The sequence below is a fragment of the Andrographis paniculata genome, unplaced genomic scaffold, assembly GCF_009805555.1.
Source record: "Andrographis paniculata isolate CXL003 unplaced genomic scaffold, ASM980555v1 Contig51END, whole genome shotgun sequence".
NCBI classification, from domain to species: domain Eukaryota; kingdom Viridiplantae; phylum Streptophyta; class Magnoliopsida; order Lamiales; family Acanthaceae; genus Andrographis; species Andrographis paniculata.
This window is the reverse complement of record NW_026137586.1, coordinates 815364-832559: the sequence shown is the minus strand read 5'-3', so window position 1 is coordinate 832559 and position 17196 is coordinate 815364. Positions and strand designations below refer to the sequence as shown.

General features: G+C 32.5%; 3 protein-coding genes and 1 long non-coding RNA gene across 10 annotated transcripts; 1 reads left to right on the top strand and 3 right to left on the bottom strand.

The window, feature by feature from the left end:
* Positions 1-430: 430 nt before the first annotated feature.
* Positions 431-4413, bottom strand: LOC127253810 (syntaxin-71-like). Its single transcript, XM_051278584.1, has 9 exons — positions 4264-4413; positions 2872-2997; positions 2035-2194; positions 1817-1905; positions 1522-1590; positions 976-1020; positions 819-881; positions 658-734; positions 431-570 (listed from the first exon to the last, which is right to left on the bottom strand). Exons 1-9 carry the CDS (start codon positions 4411-4413, stop codon positions 558-560), a joined length of 792 nt encoding a protein of 263 aa, XP_051134541.1. The 3' UTR covers positions 431-557.
* Positions 4414-5494: 1081 nt separating this feature from the next.
* On the top strand, positions 5495-13954 carry LOC127253651 (uncharacterized). Of its 3 annotated transcripts, none has more exons than XM_051278334.1 (14): positions 5495-5672; positions 5876-5977; positions 7107-7238; positions 8022-8667; positions 8752-8849; positions 9088-9157; positions 9248-9321; positions 9990-10914; positions 10998-11287; positions 11491-11597; positions 11927-12056; positions 12660-12812; positions 12975-13130; positions 13920-13954. In XM_051278334.1, the coding sequence occupies exons 1-13, from the start codon at positions 5631-5633 to the stop codon at positions 13107-13109; spliced, it is 2904 nt and encodes a 967-aa protein (XP_051134291.1). In that variant the 5' UTR covers positions 5495-5630; the 3' UTR covers positions 13110-13130; positions 13920-13954. The 3 variants fall into 3 exon arrangements, with proteins under 3 accessions (XP_051134291.1, XP_051134292.1, XP_051134290.1); XM_051278335.1 differs by having other exon boundaries at positions 5496-5672; positions 8022-8661; XM_051278333.1 differs by having other exon boundaries at positions 5496-5672; positions 8022-8849.
* LOC127253653 (uncharacterized) lies at positions 8100-9916 on the bottom strand. Of its 2 annotated transcripts, none has more exons than XR_007839301.1 (4): positions 9720-9916; positions 8739-8817; positions 8356-8434; positions 8100-8223 (listed from the first exon to the last, which is right to left on the bottom strand). It is a non-coding gene; the product is annotated as an uncharacterized LOC127253653 (long non-coding RNA). The 2 variants fall into 2 exon arrangements; XR_007839302.1 differs by having other exon boundaries at positions 8144-8242.
* LOC127253652 (lysM domain receptor-like kinase 3) lies at positions 10724-17124 on the bottom strand. 4 transcript variants are annotated; one of them, XM_051278337.1, is made up of 2 exons: positions 15836-17124; positions 10724-10751 (listed from the first exon to the last, which is right to left on the bottom strand). In XM_051278337.1, the coding sequence occupies exons 1-2, from the start codon at positions 17122-17124 to the stop codon at positions 10739-10741; spliced, it is 1302 nt and encodes a 433-aa protein (XP_051134294.1). In that variant the 3' UTR covers positions 10724-10738. The 4 variants fall into 4 exon arrangements, 3 of the variants coding, with proteins under 3 accessions (XP_051134294.1, XP_051134295.1, XP_051134293.1); XM_051278338.1 differs by having other exon boundaries at positions 10738-10787; XR_007839300.1 differs by lacking the exon at positions 10724-10751 and adding an exon at positions 12649-12772 and having other exon boundaries at positions 14168-17124.
* Between the last annotated feature and the right edge of the window lie 72 nt (positions 17125-17196).

Here is a 17196-nt window from a genome sequence, read left to right as displayed (position 1 = left end):
AAATTGTAGCAAAATATAATGATTTTGTAGCGAAAAGGCATTTGTGACTAAATGAGTTTCGTCACATGTTTTGTTAGGTATACCATACCACGTTATTAAAGATTTTTTGCGACAAATTTAACTTTTGTAGCGAAATGTAAACTATTTGTAATGAAAGTGTGGAAATTAACGAGATTTAGCTAAAAAAATATATATAATTTTGTACCTAAAAGTCTTTTCATATAAAAATAAAATTTCATCAAAAATTTTAACAACAAAATATTAGATATAAAAAATAGCGATAAAATATTGCAAGCGATAAAATCAAATACTTTCATTGGGGATATGCAAGAGAATTTGTAGCATTCGTTCACCAAAATCCCCAAATTTCAATCATGCTAAGTTATTACGATAATTTGAATGACAAACATCGTCACAATGAACATGTGATGCAACAAGTTCTTGAATACAAGGTGTTAGGGTTTGGGAATTTACGGTTTAAGGTTATGTAGCATAGTATCAATATCGATGAAATGTTATTATTGCAGAATCTTCTCAGCTGTCCCGCGCGCATGAGTTCAGCTAAGTACACTACATTAAGTGATGTAGTGTCTAATTAGTATACGAGCGAAATTGAAGGCAAAAAATTTTCAATAAAATATAATTAAGAGGTCGTACTTGTATAAATAAGATGCGATTCCCAAAAGAATACACATTAGAATAATGTCGATGCAGAAGTTCCGGCTAGACCTCACCTGCATGTGCACGACAAAATTATTCAAGATATAAATTTGAATAATTTTTATTATAGAAAAAATACGATAGATAGTGGAAATTACGTTATGGAGTGTTTCCTTGAGTCGAACATTGTTACGCCTTAGATCACTCGATGCCTTGTCCATCTTCGAGCCACAAAAGAGAGCAATATATTAGGTCCCATATAATAAATAATTGTCTTAAAAAATGATCGGTACTTTTAGGGTTTATCGAACAAACCTTGGTATCCATCTCATCCATTAATGGAACTTGCCTATCGAGTTCCTAGCATAAACATAAAGGAAAAAAACATTGGTAATTTTCATGCTTCGATGGTAGCACGATGAGAAGGGAAATTCAAATCTATCTTAATTCAATTCATTAAGCACGGATGATCGATAATCTTGTAAAGTAATACTACTATTGAAATTTCCTTCTAAAAGAAGTAGATTGAATTTATTTTATTTGTTTTCATTGATGGACATACACCCTTTAACTATATTGGTATATTGAATTTATGTAAACCTATGTTTTAACATAAATATATATAATATTTCATATAAATTTTATTATATAATTCACTGTTACATTAGCCAGAATTTTACATAAAATCTCAATTTGTGCGTACAAATAAATGTGGCAAAATAGAGGTTCTACTCATATTATTAGCAAACACACAAGTATAAATTATATATTAAATAAAATTTAAATTCAAATATATCGAGTCTCATATTCGAAAAAATAGCATTTAAATTTTGCTCGTGCGTATATGGTAAGTAAAGAAACCTCATTCATGTCCCTTGCCAAGTTCTTTAATGTATCGAGGCCCTCGGAAATTACGTCGAGACCTTCATCCTGCAAGAACATTCGACCATCGACATATGAATAATAAAATAGAATTGAAACATTTGTTTCAGCATAATATTTTGAATAAAAAATAAATTTTGAATATAATATATATATATCAAATAAAAATAGATATATGATATGATATTTTGTTTTAGGTAAAAAAGATTATTGCAGATGAACAGTAAAAATATATATACAAGCAACAAATAATGAGTGAATAAGTTATACAAGCCTGCTTCATTTTCCGCATCTCATATTCACTTCTAAATTGCGCCGATTCATCTGATTGTTGGAAGAAATCGTTGTCCAAGCGCTCGGGATCTGACGAGGTTTATAAGCATTGTATGAATATTCGTCATAGGATCAACTTTAATTAAATTTTTTTTAAAAAAAACGATATATATATATATAATTGTGAAGGAAAATTTAAACATGAGTTGCAAAAATCACCATAGTCGAACTTTATGTTGTTACGAGACGAAGAAGCTCCCCAGCCTTGTGTGTGTTTGTTTGTAGCATTCACTTCGTCGGGTATTGCTTTAATTCTTTCTGGGAGTGTGAGAACAAGTTCGGAACGAGCTTCGAGTTCTTCTTTTGAGAGCCCTTTTACCTGTTTGAAGTTTGTTAATATTATCGAAATATAATATAGAAATTTTTGCTAAAAAGGAAAATCAATGGCTCTATTTACAAGAATATGTTTTGAACTTTTGATACTGATCATTATAGTAATTTTTTAAAAAAAATATTTTATCAAATATCTATTCTCTTGCAAAAATATCACATTAAATAATAAATCTTTATTATTCTGATTTTTGTTTTCAAAACTCCAAAACTATGAAGGTAAAAACAAAATGGATTTGTTTGGTTGTCATTTGAAATTGATTTGAAATGAAATATTAATTTAAATTTTTATTTGAATAGTATTTTGATATAATATTTTATGAAAATAAATAATATATTTCTATAAAAAAAAAATAGAAAAATATTATTGATTTCAATTTGAAACCATAAACAACACAACCTCAAAACTTGAAATCTGAGACAAAATTTGAAATAAATAGGGAGAATATTTTAAAAATATTTTTAGAATATTTTGTATTAATATATTATATATTTTATGTATTGTAGTTTTGATAAGATATATTTTAAGGATAGGAGGATTATTTAAGTTCGAATTTTTTGAATTTTGTTTATCATAAAATAAAAATATATTATTTTTTATTACAAAATATTTATATCTAAATTATTGTTCAAAAAAAATTTAAAATCAAACTCAAGTAAAGTTACCCTCTTGTTTGCAAGCTTCTGCAGCTTAGGCACCTCTTCCATGAGCCGGGCTTTCAACCGCCGGACCTCCGCATTCATCGCCACCACCTTTGCCCTATTCGTTTCCGTCGCCGCGGTCTCTGCTCTCTGATTTATATTTTTAATAATATTTTAGAAAATAAATAAATAGCCATTTTTTTTATATATATAAAAAAATGACATAGTACATACATATATATATATATGTGTTAAAGCTTGACGGATACTATTTATGAATGTTAAAATTCAGGACAGTACTAACAATATATCATGCATTAATAATACATAATATATATTTCGCATGTAACATACTTATATAGCACACTTAAAAATATAAACAAAACAACATACTCTATCCGTCTTATAACAAAGTATCTATTTACTTTTTGCGTGTTGATCTTTAAATATTAATTATTATATCAAATTGTATTGCAAATAAAGAGAAAGTGACAAAAATACTTCTATTTGTGTCTTATTATACTAATATAATGACATTTGTATAAAAAATTATACGTATATAAGATATATTTAATGTTAAGTACAATTATAGAAAAGCCAAATGGATATTTTGTTATGTGACGGAGGGAGTATAATTTTATTTCACACAATATGATATGATGTTTGTTTGTTTTATCTATACTATATGTTATTTAATACTTTCTTCGTTTCAATTCAAAATACTCCATCCGTCCCATTGAATGGTTACCATTTTCTATTGTAGTCCGTCCCAAAATAAAGTTACCATTTTCTAATTCAGTAATTGTACTACCTACCTGACACAATAAATACATTTTCAACTTACATTATATTACACAAATGTCATTACTTTTATATTATACCATACTAATAAAGGCATTTTTGTCTTTTTTACTACAATCTAATATTATATTAATATTAAAAAATCTACATGCAAAAAACAAATGCTACCCTTCCAATTGGGACGAAGGGAGTACTACTTTTACCATTTTCATCTGTCCCACTCAGTAATCAAGCACCACTACCAAAATATCATTTAACTTTTACTTAAATTGCAAATATACCATTACACATTTTATCCATAAAATTAAACGACAAAAATGTTAAAAACCTTTACACTTCCACTAATCCATAAATTACATTTTCATTAATTAATAAAATACTACTATTATTTTTTAATCTATTATAAAATTTCAAAATATTTCTTTTAGTCAGTACAGAGAGAGTATATTGATTGAAAAAATCAACCGAAAAATCAGCATAGTAACTATTTTCAAATTTGAAAACATAAATAGTGTAAGAAAACCCGAATTCATTGTTATTTAAACAAAAAATAAAATTAAAAACAACATACGACATATACACCCCCAAAATATGCTCTATGATCATCGTACGGACCTGGATGGCCGCGTCGATTTGGGATTCGAACGCCGAGTAGAGACGAGCGAAGGCATCGTCGTGGCCGGCAGAGCGCTGCTTTTCGACATCATACTTGTCGTATTTCTTGCAGATTTCGTCGACCCTGAAAAGAATGTCGATGACGCTCATTTTCTTCCGTTCCTCGTACCAATCCGAAAACCGGGTTTCAACTTCTGGTTGTCTCGAGGAATGGTTGTCTGAAGAAAATGAGAATGATAAATGCCAATTGCTTGTAATTTTCTTTGGCCGCTGCTTTTTTTGGGAGAGGTTGACCGTTAATAACGGTTATGAATAACGGTCCTAAAATTTTCTTGAAAATAAAATTAAGGATATCTAAAGATAGGGTATGTGAAAGGGGGCTTTTTTGATATTTTGAGTAAGGAGAAAAAAGTCACTAATTGTATGATTTTATTTATTTATTTGGTAAAAATAGCATCAGGGTACATCTGTCTGCTTGGAGGTTTAAATTTTAGATTTGGAATTTAAATATTCTATCCGTCTACATAATTTATGGATATTTTTTATTTTCATCGTATCCCATATGAATTAATCTTAATTAAATTATTTTAAATTTTAATAACATTTTATATTTTATATTTTATAATTTTTTTTAATTTTAATTAAATTATTTAATTATTTTAATTTTAATCTTAATATATAATTCTTTTTACTATATCATAATTATTTTACTGATACACTTCTTAATTATTTATTAATCATATTTTTATCTAAATTCTCAGTGTGTACCATAACGCACCCAAATTACCTAGGAAGGAGAAAGTAACAAATTTGAATTTAAATAATTATATAATTTAATATAAATAAGTATTAATATAAAATTTTTAAATTTTTAACATATAAAATAAAAAATAAATATTTAATTTGATTTTTTAAAACAAAAATATTTGATGCATAGTAAAATTTTGATAAAACCATTCAAACTAACACACCTCGAAAGTTGAAAATATTATGTTGTGTTTTTTTTTTTTTTTTTTGAATTTTTAGATTTTTTTAAAAAATATCAAATTAAATTTTATTTTATATTATATTACAAATTTATTTAACATACAAAATATAACATCTAATATTTATTTATGTTACATTAAACATGATCTGGACCGATTCAGCCGAGCCTATACTTCCCATTTGGGCTGACCCGGCCTGGCAAAAACACTACCCGGTCGGGCCGGTTGGACACTAATCCAGAATTATAAACCTCCCGCAAAAGGGTAAAAGATTTGCCGCGAAAAACTACGAATTGGCGCCAACGCTTTGTGCTATCTCCGAATCCTCGGCCGCAACTGTTCACTGACAATCTGCGATTGATTATGCTCTGAAATTGTTCTATGGCCAGCTTATCCGGATTTCGCCCTCCGCAATTCTCCGAGGCAAGTGCATCCCCGTTATTTTCGTGTTAATTTTTTATTTGATTGGATTTTGTTGCTAAATGTTGATGTTGATGTGGCTATTGAATGTTTTTGGTGTTAAATGTTAAAGAATTATGGATTTTGTTTAGTTTGGATGATATTCGAGCTATTTTTGTTGTGCACTTCTGTTTTCTAATTATTTTAAGAAATTGCTACTGTGACAGAGTGATGCGTGGCTCCCTGTGTGGCTTCAGAAATGTGGTTTTGGAGAATTGAATGTGGAGGGCATCGGGAAAGATTGTGTGACATTCGAGCAGCGTGTTGAGGTCATTCGTTTCTTTTCCTTTGTTCAATTCTTTGCACGTGATAGATGATTCAGGCCTTTCAAGTTTTGTATTGTTATTTTAGTCTATTCGATTCTGTAATGAGATAGGGCATAGTTTTTAGGATAAATTGCATAATACCACATGTATATACGTCATGTGTTTTGTATTTTATTTATTTTGTGAAATTCACTTGTGCTGTATCAAAACCAGCTGCAAATTATGCTAGTGTTATGCAAATAAATTGAGTAAAACATCTTATATATTAAATTTAATAAATAAATAAATAAAGTTATGGCTAGTCTTTATTTTACAAACTTTCAAATGAAGGGTTGATCAAATTTTTCTTTTATATATTTTATTCAAAGAATGGTATTTAAGATATTTCAACTTTATTTGCATAACACTTGCATAATTAGACGTGTATTTTACGAAGGTGTTTTGAACATACCTTTAGTATAACACAATGGAATTTCATGCAACAATAAATAAAATACAGAATATTTTATACAAAAACACATGTGTATTATACAATTTACTTTAGTTTTTAATCCCAAAATTGTCTGGTTTCCCTTTAGAATTGTATGATAGTGTTAGGGTGTGTTTGTTTGGGGGATTGGATTTTAAATACACTATTCATCCCATTTTTTTCCCCTAAAAACATTAAATCAAACACCTATTTTTCATTTTATATATTATATAAAAAGTCAATTTTACATTCAAAATATTAAATCAACACCTATTTATATCACATCATACAACTATTCAAATTCAAAATTTTTACTATTCAAATACCAACTCCAAATCCAAACCCCCAAACAAACACACCTTATATCTTACCTATTTTGAATTGGGTGCAATGCACATCAGAACATTGGAAGATGGAGTATAAGTAAATGAATTGAAAAGTAGTGTTCATCTGAAAAAGAAGAAGTGAAATAAGTTTGCCCTTTCAAAGATCAAATTGCAACCTTATAGGAGTAGTTTTAATGTTATTGGCATTGCAACTAAAAATGAAGCATGTAATTTGATGCAACATAAATTCCAGCATTTCTTCCAGTTGATCAGAGGCAAATTATTTATTTTCTGCTTTACTTCTTGTGCAAGACTAAACTTCATCTGATGTTTACAGGAACTAAAATTTCTTCAAGAGAGCATGGACAGTGGATCATTAATGAGGGAAGAAGGTGGATGCACTATTGGCCAATTATTTATATCGGGGACTGACAGTTTACCCTTGAGTTTTCCGCACTCTGCTGATAATGTAAGTTTTGCACTATGTGATATGAATCTAGTTCTGCCAGCATGTTCTGTTAGAAATAACAAATAAAATGTAAAACCCCTGCCTGAAGGTTTTATATCCTAAAGTCTGTCAAATCTTACCAAGAAATGCAAACAAATAGTTACACATTAATACATCTATTGTCAACTGTCAACTTTCCTAGGAATAGAATTTCTTTATTTCTTAATTCATAATTACATTGACAAACAGAAATATATTTATCTAGCAGCATAAAAAATAAAAAAAAAAAAGTCAATCATATATTATCTTATGATGCTTTTGGATCTCAAGTCTTGAACATTTTGTAAGTTATGCTTCCCTGCTCTTACTAAAGTTTGATTAAATAATGGGGTCATTTTGGTTATGGACTTTTTTAACATAGAATGGCCTTATACACATCAAAAGGATTTTTTCTTCCAAATACAATTCAAGTTATGTACAACACATACAATCAATAATAAATTGTTTCCGATAAAAAAAAATAAAAATAAAAAATTGTTGTGTTATATAGGACAAGCTATGTCAGTTCACAGTCACTGACCATGGTTAACTAATTCATGCTTTCATGTTATATATGTCTTTTCTTTGATTTTCAGCCATTGAAATTTAGTCAAACTATAATTATTGGTTCAAGGCCACATGCATTTCTTGAATATAGAAAGTTGTCTTCTTTCTGCAATGCACATTTTTGGAATGGCTTTAGTCCTGTATTTAGTTCATGCGTGGTCATTAAATTGGTTTTCTCTCCACAAAATCTTTTGTAAGGTGGTTCAGCTTCATCTCCGCCTATCATCTGATGGAAATTCAGATAACACAACTCTAACTGCCGGTGATGTAAACCAGACGGAGTCCAGTTGTCCTCATGAAATCAATGTTCTTCAAAGTTCCTCAGATTTAGCTCAGAAAGACAAACATTTTCAGGATTCTGGAATAGTAGATTGCTCTCCAGCAGTGATATTGCAAAAATCTGTAACAGAGAATGAATTCTTGGGACAGGACAAGAGTGTGAATGTTTGTGAAGATGCCAGCGATGCAGTGGAGTTATGTGTAGCAGCATCTGAAGCATTGGAAATTAACAAAGCTGTAGGGAGCGACTCACCTGCAAAAACTTCTGCATCTGCTATACTTGAAGCTTCACTTCAGGTGAAACAAGCAAGGTTAGCACTTTCAACGAACACCTGTATTGGCACGGTTGATGAAGCAGCTGAAAAAATCAATCTATGTGACATAGATGATAATTTATCCGACTTAGATGATTTAACTATGAGAAGTGCATATGAAGATGCTGGGATTCATTTTAATGAGTTTCTGGGAGATAAATTAAGTGTATCTCAAGTTAAGGACACTTTCAGTCCAGATTATGATGAGAGCTTCAATCATGAGATGGCTTCTGCTTCTGCCAATGGTAGTGGTAAATTCTGCGATAATCGAAATGTAAAAATAATTGAAGGTGGTATACACAATGAAATACAATCAACGAACCCTTTTGCTGTAGAATGTTCTGGTGCTGTCATGAGAAGGAAGTTAATTGGTAATCGCCCCTATGGTTGCTTGAGAAGAGCTGACAAGCAACATCGTGTAGTTTCAGCAAGGGTATGTGAAAACTTCAAGTTAGTATAATTTATAATGATCTTTATATTTTCCCTTTGCTTTTACACTCATGAGGTTAGCCGGCGTTAACCAAATTAGTTTATAAAGTAGAGCACATATGCCTTGACCCAAAAAATCAAGAACTGGAGAAGACTTGAGGAAAAATAGCACTTGCTGGCAGGATACTTATATATTTCCTAATTTTATGTCACTTATATGCACTATTATATTCTTCCTGCAGACAACAGTGAAAAGTAAATTGGATGAAACAAATGAGAAAATTTCCACCCTAATGAATAATCAAGTTGAGGGTAAGGTTTTATATTGGCTTTCTAAATTCTAATTTGCTATTTTCTGTGAGGAAATATTGATAAGGTGAATTTCTTCTTTTCTATGTACAGAAAAATATAGTATTATAAAAAACATATCCCAAGACCGGTTCCAAAGCAGGTGGCTTGGTGGTTGGACAAGAAAGGTATTTTCTTTGGAATAAGATCAGTGTTGAGTCTGTTGACACGATATGCTGTTTTCTTTAATCCAATATGTCACGTTTCAACAAATATCTTGAATACATGCATATGAAATGTTTACTTAAAAATTACACAATTAAGTTTTGTTCATATATTGACTTGTTGAATGTAATTATGGAATATGCTAAGCATTGTTATCGCAGGCATATATTGTTTTCTGCAATGGTTAACTTTATGTACAAGTGACTCTAGTAGTTGTCAGGGATATTTATGAGGCACAACTTTTTTGTTGATATGCCTTGAATCTAGTTTGCCACTTCGCTGAGTTTTCACGGGGTTTTTTAGTTTTGGATTGTATTCTCTTAGTCTATTTGAATAGATTTAGAGATATGAAATTTCTAACCTGTAATGTCCTCGATAGATCTGTTCTCCGCACCTGTCCATGTACGTAGCCAACACATTGTTGCTGAACCACGTAAATCTGTGTCTTCTTTATCCTGCTTCTATTTATTATTCGATCACTAATCATAATCCGTCACAATATTTCTATTATTAGAAGAGATGCTGACCTCGCATATATTTTGTTTTCTCAATAATCTTAATCTATGCAGACACTCTCTGTTCCACTCAACTGTATGCTTGTCTCTTGACTTATTCATTTCACTTGCCACAGTATGAAGAGAAAGTTTATAACACTGTGACACATAGGATCCCAAAACCATTTGTGCAAGAGACGAGCTTTTTTTCAGAGTCTGCAGATGCTGCACCAGATGATAACTCAAGTGTGCAGAATCTTAATAAAGGCACCATAATAGCCTCTCAGTTAAGCATACCTTCAGAGCACGTGTCTAATAGAGCGAAGAGTGGGATGTTGCTTTCTCAAGATGTTGTAAGATCTTCAAGTACTAGCTTCGTGGATCCTCTTTGCTCTGTCGTACCATGTAGTATATCGGAACATGCATGCTCATCACCTGCTCAAAACTATGAACACAGAGTCTCCCCTGGATATTTAAGTCTTGCTGTCGAACAAGAAGAAGGGAATGTGGTAGAGGCTGGTCCTCTAAACAAAGCAGCTTCTGAAGAGGATATAACAGACGTGCCAGTAGTTAATAAAACCAAGGAATCAGAAGGAGAAGGGATTAGGCCATCTGCTTCCCTTAGAAATCATAGTAAATTATTGCCTAGGCATACAAAAAATTTTAAAAGAGATGGGCATCGTAAGAGATTGTTACCTATACATAGCAATATTGGGGTAACTTTTGGTGGCACATGTTGCACTAATTATGAGGGGACTGCAAAAGATTCATCTGATGCTTTACAGAAGCTGAATAGTCCTACTCAAACTCATGGAATAATTCGGATACAGCGCCTGCTCCCTTCTTTTGACTGCCCTATGCATGATCTTACTGAAGATAATGCAAGTCAGACTGCATTACTGAAAAACAAAGTGAAATCTCCGACTGGTCAAGACCTGCAAAATTTGATACTACAAAGTAAAAGTTATAAGAGTTCCCCAAAGCATGTTCACTTTTTGGAAAAGGAAACAAGCAATCCAAACAACAAAAAGCATCACAAGGTGCAGACTTTATCAAAAACAGGTGACGGAAAAGCTCAAGTATGAATGGTATTTATGTTTGAACTCCGGAGGTTTTCGAGTACTCATTTTGCATGACTATTGCAGGTTATTTTACCAAAGCTGTGAAGAGGTCAACTAGAACTAGTGCACATCTTGAATCCAAAGCTCACCATATGGACCGATTTTTAAAAGGTTCCTCATATAATGAGAAGAAAAGATTGATATTTCAAAACATGGAATTTTTGCTCACGGGCTTCTCTCAACGAAAGGAGAAGGAAATTGAAGGTCTTATTCGAAAATATGGTGGCATAGTTCTATCTCATATCCCACCTAAAAAGGGAAAAAGAAGCTCGAAGTTTAAGCTTCGGTTCCCAATAGTATTGTGTTTGAAGAAGGTCAGTGTCATTTTTTACATCTCATACAAGACTACATTAAATTAAGATGCAGTATGATCTTACATGGTATCTTACTTTCTGTTGAACATTTGTTGAATTAATTGGTTGGTAATGGAAACTTGATATACTAACACTGTTACATACTAGTTCTTTATATATGCTTATCTTTCTAATTGTTGATGCTTTGTCTGTTATCATGTCAGACACAATCGATGAAGTTCTTGTACGGATGTGCAGTGAATGCTTTTGTGCTTAAAGTGAATTGGCTGATTGATTCAATTGCAGAAGGCTGTGTCTTGCCAAAAAAGAGGTACACATTGTATTTATATTGTTTATATGTCCTGCAATATTTTCAAAATAAGAAATAATTAACTATATTTTATCCCATCAAACCACTCAAATAAATAAATAAATAAAAACACTTTTTCCTCCGATCACATCATATACATAAAAAGAAGTTATATTATTATTATTATTGTGTAGTCTAGCTTTTGTGAGCTGCAATTTTTTGTTTCCATCAATTTCTAATATTTTATGAGCAACATTGTATATCCTACTTGTTGGGCTATTTTATTGTTGTATAGCCTTTAGTTTCTAATAACTAAGTCGTTGTTTGATTTTTGTTGTTGAATTCTTCAGATATATGATCTGGTACAGAAACACCAATGAAAATGATGACCAAGTTCATCGGTCTCTTGTTTTTAACAATTTGGGTGTTATGCTTCATGGAAAAACAAAATATGTCAGCAATATTGCAACCATTATTGAGGTATGTCTTGCACCCCTCGAGTACTTTGTAATTTCATGCACAATCAAATGCATATTGTCTACTAATTTGATTTTCATTTTTTGTTGATAATGATGACACCCTCAGGGTGAGAGGGAGACTAGCACCTATTATTTTACATAAAAAAAAGATATAATAGCATATTATATCTTATCGAAAAGTTACTAAAAAAATTTGAATATTTTTGGACATGTGATTACTTTTTTTATTTTTTGAAATTATTTTGATGTGTAGGTGGTTGAACCTTTATTGTCATTAGCAAACACCTTGAAGCATTTAGGATTTTTTTCGTTATATTGCTAAACTAGTCGACCTTAGCCACATCATTATCTGTTCCACATCAAGTAAAATTCAATCTAATTTGCTATCCATTTACAAAAATCATCTATTAAGGTTGTGTATACAATTTGTGAGTAAATAAACAATTTTATTAACGGAGTATTATCTTACTCTAATAGTATTTTCCTGAAAGTTGTATGGTGATGTTGTCTGTCGTCCTCTTTGGCTTGTCCTCGTGGCAAGCCATATCTGTCCAATTCTCATTTAAGGTCTTATCCTTGTTTCTTTATTCGGTGCCATGGCCAGCATGGTGGTGGGATGGTTTTCAAAACTCTGCAAAGATTGATCCAAACCCTCGAAGCCGGCAGAGTTTCAATGGCAGTAGTTGTTGCAGATCAGGAAAATTGCTCGTCCCGCCACTTGAAGCAATGTGCATTAGAGCAGAATATACCAGTCACGGTTAGTTTTTGCTGTCATCTTGAGCTTGGAATTCATTTTAAAATTAAAACAAACTTGAGCATAGCTAGTAGAAATATATTTTAAATTTTAAAAAGTAGATATTAAGCTCGAGACAATCTGTGGTTTTAACTGATTGTTATAACACTATTGATTCTGATGCAGTCGATTCACTGGATTATAAAGAGCTTATATGCTGGAAAGCTTATTCCCTTTGAAGAGAAAAAGAGCCCTCATTATTCCCCAGCTATGAAGCTTCGAATGCACCAAGATTGCATGGAATTAAGTCAAGAAATATAACTCTTGTTAGCGAACGGAAAGGTAATTTACTGCAATTTGATTAAATAAATGAAGAATACAATGCCTTGGTTAACATCTCTTAGACTAATAAACTATGGTACATTTATTACTTTTGGTTATGATTTTCTTTTTGTTAAGGTTCGTACCCGAGTAATTCCTTGATATTGTAAGAAAATTTGGATATTGAAATTCCCAAAACTGCTTCATAATACTACTTTATTGAAATAAACAACAAAGTATATTCTGGCAATGTTTATTCTTCTTCAGTCTACATGATTTTGGGAAATATATTCCGGAGATTTTTACCAGTAAACCTTTATAGAACAAATGCATGTTTTGTCCACCATATGCATGCACCCATTATTTTTCCTAAAATTCTGTTATATATAGAGAAAATCTTACCAGTAGCAGTTAATGATTTTATTTTTTTTTCGATGTAACAGCTGAAATATTTTCAGAGAATTTACTCCATATATATGTGTGCGCCCGTGTATGTGAGATGTATACTTAGATGAACATGATCATTTCGAGGGGGAGATCTGAGATTGCGCCTCGATTTCTCAAAGGCTTTTAAATTGCTTCATTTCATGCTTCAAAATGTATTTTGGTAGAGATAAACCAGAACACTGCTGTAACATCACAGGTAGATGCAATAATTAGTATAAAAGCGTATTAAAATATTTTAAATATTCAGTTTTAGATTTAAATTTGTCTTATCCGTATATTAGATTATCGAATACATTTTATTGATGATCAATATAATATAATATAATTTTCTAATGTTCATAATTTATTTTCACAAACCGCCAGGTTTTATGCCGAGAAATTTAGCACCTGAACTAATGGAGCTGAATAAAAGTACATCTGAAAGATACTCACTTCAACAAGATCCATTTACATGGAACCATAGAAGCGGCCAAGGCTCGCCACATTTACCGGCAAGGCAAGCCTCGCCTCGTCTATTAAAAATGACAACCAAATAGGTACGTATCTATGTTGAAATAAGAGTAATTCATTTACAGTACAAGAAGCATTACATTATATTCGATTTTATGCACCTTAATTCTTTCTCGGAGCATGAATATATCTTCGCCACTTCACTTATCTTGAAATGATGCACCCTTCATGGAAGAATAATATACATACATATATATATATGTATATACAAATATATATAGGGGCATGTATCGATATTTCCATTGACAATTTTCTAAGTTGTAGTCATCACCAGTTACCCGTTCATGAGTTGTTTCTCACACTAACATTTCTGTACTGAAATAGATACATGTCTAATTGACAATTTGCTGGTCTAAGTGTATGAAATGGCTGAAAACATTGTAGATTTGGCATTCATTTATTTCTTTAGGGTTCTATTTTCAGTTGAAAATTTAGGATTCTTTCAAATGAGGTTGATGGTTGGATTCGATATTTTAAATAGTAAAATTTTAAATTAAAAAAAATTATTTCGATAAATAGTGCTAAAAGTGATTTAAAAATACACGTAAATAGTTATATGCATAAAACATCAAATGATTCACTTGCTTTTATTTACTCTTTGTCTTTATGTGCATATGTATTTGTCCTTTACTATAATTTTTATGTAAAAAATAGATTATTTAGAGTAATTATGTATTTGGCTAAACTATACAAATATTTTAAATTTATATGTAAATAATACATGATTTTTTAAAAAAAAGTCAAATTTACTCCTAAATATTTTTGTAGTAATATTTTTTGAATATATTTTTTATTGCACGTTGATTTGAGTGCATTAATAAGTTTGACTTTTGTATACATTTTCAACGCGATCGTAGTATTCCTCTATCAATTTGGCCTTCACCCTTTAAATTCTGTCGCAATATTCAACTCTCTATCTCTATATAGAGAGACATGGACTGTAATTATATTATACATATGATTTTTATAAAAAAATTATAATAAAAAAATGTATAATATGCAACAAGGGAATTTTTTTTTTCTTTTTTAAAAAACACTGTTAAATATTACAATTTGACATATTTATTTATTACTACTATTTAGTAATAAATTTATAAGTTCTTTAACAAATGTTCTTTTAAAATATTATATGAATATACAATTTATCCGAATAATTATATCATTTTTTTGGGATAAATTTATATATAATTTATTTACGATAAAAAATAAAAAAAAATAAAAAATAAAAAATAAAAAAAAACACCCTCAACTCTCGCAGCCAAGTTGACTCTGAAGCTTTGAACACAGAAACGGCTAATTCCGCTTTTAGACCGTGCAACTTTGACCACAAACCCTAGAATCCAAACTATTATCATATTTGTTATATTTATTTATATGGTAAGAAAATAAACTACACTGTGGATAGAAAAATACTTTACGCCTCTCTCTTTTATAATTTTATTTTTTTTTATATATAAATATAAAAAAGTGTGACCGGACCTGCCGCAATTATTTTACACTTCTACATCTAATAATATCAAAAATAAATTAAAATAAAATACATTATAGTGACGCTGCAAGCATGTACTAGTTAGGCTTTTTTTTATGCTTTAAAATAATGATCATAATTTAATTATGCATATCTAATTGAAATCTTCCTAGATCAGGCTTAATCGACTATATATATAATAAAAATTTGGGAAATAAATAATTGGATAATACCTACCAATTAAAAAATTTCTAATTATTCCCAAATAAAATAATATAAATAATTGGTAAGGATATGTTACCGGGGAGCAAAGGACGCTGAAATTTCAGTCGGGACCCGAATCCGGTCGGACCATCTACGAGACTCCAAATAAAGCTTGGATATCTTACCCGCGATCCATTTCATGTCGGGTCGCTTATCCGGATCCTCCTGCACGCATTGCAGACCGACACGTGTCAGTTTCTCTGCGACTTCCACCGGAAAGGAGTCCTTCAACCGCCTATCTATCCACCGCCTTAAATTCCCTTCCACCGCGGCGGCGTCCCCGCCGCCGTCCACCGCCTCCCTCGCGGTGTCGATAATGGAAATCAGATTGTGATTCCCGCTGCTCCGGTCGAATTTGTACCTCAGAGGCTCCTGTCCGCTCATAAGCTCGAGAATCACGACGCCGAAGGCGTACACGTCGGATTTCTGCGTCGCTACGCCGGTCGCCTTGAATTCCGGCGACATGTAACCTCCGACGCCTTCGAAATGATGCTTTTCAGGAGTCGCCGTCGCCGGCGCCGCCGTCTCGCCGCAAAGCTCGGCGGCGCCGAAGTGGCAGATTTTGGCGTTGAAGGACGGCTCCGTTACAATTATGGCGCTGCTCTTGACGTGCTTGTGGACCATATCGATGCTCAATCCGGCATTGTTGTGGATGTAATCGAGGCCGTGCGCGACGTCCGTGGCGATCTGCATCCGCGAGATCCAAGTCGAGAGCACCGTGAAATCGCGGTTGATTTTGCTCCGGAGGCAAACTCCTAAATCCGATCCTTGAACAAATTCATACACCAGGTAAATATGCTCACCGGAGATCGAAACTCCTAGAAGCTTCACGATGCTCGTGAAATGACTCTTACTAATAACCGCCATCTTCCGCTTCACATCCTCACTCGTCATCACCGATTTCCGCAGCTTCCTCTGAAAAACCACCACATCCTTACCGCTAAGAACGCACCGCCATGACTGCGACGACGACGACGCGGCGGAGTGTCGCCGGCCGAGGAAATTGTTCGTAGCGGCGCGAATCTCGGAAAAATCGTAGATCTGCGCACTTTCGGGGAGAGAATCGCGCAGACTGGACAACGAGGTGTGGCTGGATACGGAAGTGGTGGCAACGGAGCTTCCGAGGCGGTAAGAGGAGGTAGAGGCGGCGGCGGAGGTGGTGGAGCCGCTCTGGAACGGATTTGCGAGGGGAGACGTCGGCGTATTCGACGGCGAAGGTTTCTCCGATGAGTGCGATCTGGAGTGCGCTGTGCGTGCAATTCTAGGGTTAGAACTACGCGTCCGGGCAGGCTCTGAAGCTCTGGTAGCCATTTTTGACCTGCACATAACAAAGAAGAAGCAAATCTGGAGAGGAAATGGAGGAGGAATTCATGGATGAAAAGTTCGTCTCCAGATTTG

Excerpts from the sequence above, each read along its gene's own strand:
- LOC127253652 (XM_051278336.1), bottom strand. The coding sequence starts at position 17,124 with ATGTGCAGGTCAAAAATGGCTACCAGAGCTTCAGAGCCTGCCCGGACG. Across the intron at positions 13,739-15,835 it reads TCAGCGTCCTTTGCTCCCCG|CAGTGTTCTGGTTTATCTCT; the intron begins GTAACATATCCT and ends GTGATGTTACAG.
- LOC127253810 (XM_051278584.1), bottom strand. The coding sequence starts at position 4,413 with ATGAGCGTCATCGACATTCTTTTCAGGGTCGACGAAATCTGCAAGAAA. Across the intron at positions 1,591-1,816 it reads AGATGCGGAAAATGAAGCAG|GATGAAGGTCTCGACGTAAT; the intron begins GCTTGTATAACT and ends ATGTTCTTGCAG. Across the intron at positions 1,021-1,521 it reads TGGCAAGGGACATGAATGAG|GAACTCGATAGGCAAGTTCC; the intron begins GTTTCTTTACTT and ends TGTTTATGCTAG.
- LOC127253651 (XM_051278333.1), top strand. The coding sequence starts at position 5,631 with ATGGCCAGCTTATCCGGATTTCGCCCTCCGCAATTCTCCGAG. Across the intron at positions 5,978-7,106 it reads CATTCGAGCAGCGTGTTGAG|GAACTAAAATTTCTTCAAGA; the intron begins GTCATTCGTTTC and ends TGATGTTTACAG. Across the intron at positions 10,915-10,997 it reads GCAGACTTTATCAAAAACAG|GTTATTTTACCAAAGCTGTG; the intron begins GTGACGGAAAAG and ends TGACTATTGCAG.